The sequence below is a fragment of the Mus pahari genome, unplaced genomic scaffold (assembly GCF_900095145.1).
Source record: "Mus pahari unplaced genomic scaffold, PAHARI_EIJ_v1.1 scaffold_8801_1, whole genome shotgun sequence".
In the NCBI taxonomy this organism is placed as follows: domain Eukaryota; kingdom Metazoa; phylum Chordata; class Mammalia; order Rodentia; family Muridae; genus Mus; species Mus pahari.
Window position 1 is genome coordinate 40,464 of NW_018393275.1, and position 3,042 is coordinate 43,505.

General features: G+C 50.7%; 1 protein-coding gene across 1 annotated transcript in view; it reads left to right on the forward strand.

The window, feature by feature from the left end:
• Window positions 1-893: 893 nt before the first annotated feature.
• LOC110315448 (cytochrome P450 2A5) overlaps window positions 894-3,042 on the forward strand; it is an 8,257-nt gene continuing 6,108 nt past the window's right edge. Inside the window, exons 1-4 of the mRNA XM_021189502.1 lie at window positions 894-1,118; window positions 1,386-1,548; window positions 2,266-2,415; window positions 2,667-2,827. Of these exons, the coding sequence (XP_021045161.1) occupies window positions 939-1,118; window positions 1,386-1,548; window positions 2,266-2,415; window positions 2,667-2,827 (654 nt within the window). The 5' untranslated portion in view covers window positions 894-938. The remainder of the gene's footprint in view (window positions 1,119-1,385; window positions 1,549-2,265; window positions 2,416-2,666; window positions 2,828-3,042) is intronic.

Sequence of the window (3,042 nt, forward strand, 5' to 3'; positions counted from 1 at the left end):
TTTTGTAAATTAGAACTTTTCCACCATATTGGAGTTATCATCATTTCTCAAGACCTAGACAGACCCTCAGATGTTGTCTCTAGTACTGTGCCAAGTTCCAGTAAAATATGACTCTGGTCTTCCCCATCTTTCTCAGATCCTATGTTCCAGCCATCCATCCTAGACTCATAGACTCCCCCAGGGTTCTTAGCATTAAGAGATAGCATGGAGCCAAAACCAAAGTACACCCACACCTGGGCACAGGTGCTGACTCCAATATCCTACGGTTTCAGTGTGTTCCTCCCAGGTACTCCCCATCCATAGCCATTCTTGCCTCAAGATCCATAACCCGTAGCCCTGGAGTCTCTGCTTCTCAAATCCTTAAATTCAGGATCCTCTTCATTGAAAGACTCCCAAGGGTCGGGTGTGGTAGTGTAGGCCTATAATCCTAGCACTCAGGGCAGACACAGGTGGATCTCTGTGGTCTACGTATGGAGCTCCAGGATAGCCAGGACTACATAGTGAAAGCCTGTCTCAAACAAGAAAGAAAAATGGCCTTTCAACTTCATAGGTATTCATCCTATTTCACACTAATGGACTATAGGGTTCTTCTCTCCTAAGGCCCTACTATCCCTATCATTTGGGCCCCTTCTCAGAGGAAGGGTCTCTAGGATCCATGTTATGAAGGATCCAGTTCTGGCTTCTTTCTACGGTCCTCTGTAATGCATAGCTCTGGAGCACTTCCTCCTTAGCTACCACAGATTCAGTTTACTCCCTGTTAATCTGTCATGGGGCCCTCCTCCTCCTTCAGTGTTGGCAATGTCCCAAACATGGTGCACAATAGTGGGTAGTCTAGAGGTGAAATAGTTGCATAATCAAGACCAAAGGCCGGCCTTCTGTCTCTGGATGTATAAAAGCAAGCTAATTAAGCCATTACTGTCTATCACCCCACTACCACCATGCTGGCCTCAGGACTCCTCCTGGTGGCTACAGTGGCCTTCCTCAGCGTCCTGGTCTTGATGTCTGTCTGGAAGCAGAGGAAACTCTCAGGAAAGCTGCCTCCAGGACCCACCCCACTGCCCTTCATTGGGAACTTCCTTCAGCTGAACACAGAACAAATGTACAACTCTCTCATGAAGGTGCCACTGGGCATGGGGATGGGTCGAATGGGGCATGGAGGGATGCCCAATTTTGGTTGAGGCTTTGTGGTAAGGTATTGACCAGGTAGGAGTGTGATTTTAGGCCAGGGGACTTGTGAAGACATCAGCACCACTTCCTAAACCTGTGGGATCACATCTTGGGACACCCAGTCTGATAGCCGTTAGACCTCTTGAGAAATGAATCCCAGACCAGGTATCAAAGTACGAACTGTCCCTCTAACTTCTCTCATCATCCACCTCCATCAGATCAGCCAACGTTACGGTCCTGTATTCACCATCTACCTGGGACCTCGCCGAATTGTGGTGCTGTGCGGACAGGAAGCAGTCAAGGAGGCTCTGGTGGATCAAGCTGAGGAATTCAGTGGGCGGGGCGAGCAGGCTACCTTCGACTGGCTTTTCAAAGGCTATGGTGAGAGGGACTTGGCACAGGGGAATGAGGCAGAGGACGTTTGAGAGCATCATTCCAGCCCCCCCCTCCCGCTCCCCCTTCTCGCTGACTTTTCCACCCCTCAGGGCTAACTTCTCCCCACGTTCCTGCCTCCCACTGTGTCTGGTCGCAGATTCATCTCTCTGCCAGTGTTTCTTGATTTCCCCCACCTCCACCTCCTCTTCCACCTTGAGATTCCTCTGTCGGAATCCTGCTCCTCTAACAGGATCCGAAGCTTCCCTGCACCCCACGCCATCATTTTCAGCTTCTGGGATTGCTTGCTCTCTTCCTCTCCGCTGCTTTCTACTGTCAGACATCACAGAACCTTTGTTCCCAGGGCCTGTCTCCCAGCAACAATGTCTCCTCTCTCCAGACTCTCTTTGGGTCTCTCTCTTTATTTCTGTCAATTTTCTTGCTCATTTATGCATCTTTCTCAACTATAATCACCCCCAGGTCTCTGCAGTCTCTCATCTCTTACATCTGTCTCTGCCCCTCTGTCTCCCTCTTCTAACTGTCCCGTTACTCGTTCTCTTTTATCTGTAGTTTTCTTGGTGCCTATTTGTGTTTTGCATTTGCATTTCTAATGATCTGTGTGCGTCTTTTTCCTTCTTGCCCTCCTGTTAGGGGAACCGCGCAAGGGTGGTCAGTGGCCAGCCACGCCCCTTTCCTCTGACTTCTCCTGGCTTCTTACCTTCCCAGGCGTAGCCTTCAGCAGCGGGGAGCGAGCCAAACAGCTAAGGCGCTTCTCCATCGCCACACTGCGAGACTTCGGCGTGGGCAAGCGTGGCATCGAGGAGCGCATCCAAGAGGAGGCGGGCTTTCTCATCGAGTCATTTCGGAAGACGAACGGTAAGCGAAGCACAGCAAGTTCTCAGGAACAAGGGATAGACACCCAAAGCAGCACCATACCATGTCCCAGGATAGAAACAGGGAAGAGCATGCTGGAACCCGCTGTGGGATCTAGTGTCTGGGCTCAGCGCTGTAGCCAGTGCCCTTTTTGAATTCTCTGATTCAAAGTATCTGATGCTGACACACAGGCGATGCTTATTGCCTAGTTCCAACGTCTCCCTCTCCTTTCTCCTCCTTCTCCCCACCCATAGGTGCTCTCATTGACCCCACCTTCTACCTTAGCCGAACAGTCTCCAATGTCATTAGCTCAATTGTCTTCGGGGACCGCTTCGACTATGAGGATAAAGAGTTCCTGTCACTGCTTCGAATGATGCTGGGAAGCTTCCAGTTCACTGCTACCTCCATGGGGCAGGTAACCTGTTTCAACCTTGTCCTACCATGCCCCTACCTCTGCTACCAGCTCACTCCCAAACTGCTTCCAGCAAGTACCTTCAAACAATCCCTACTGGTTGCTCAAGAACAAATGTCAATACACAGACACTCTGAACAGCTGTGCCTGAATACAAAGCCTGCAGTCTGTCTCCCTCTCCCTCTCCCTCTCCCTCTCCCTCTCCCTCTCCCTCTCCC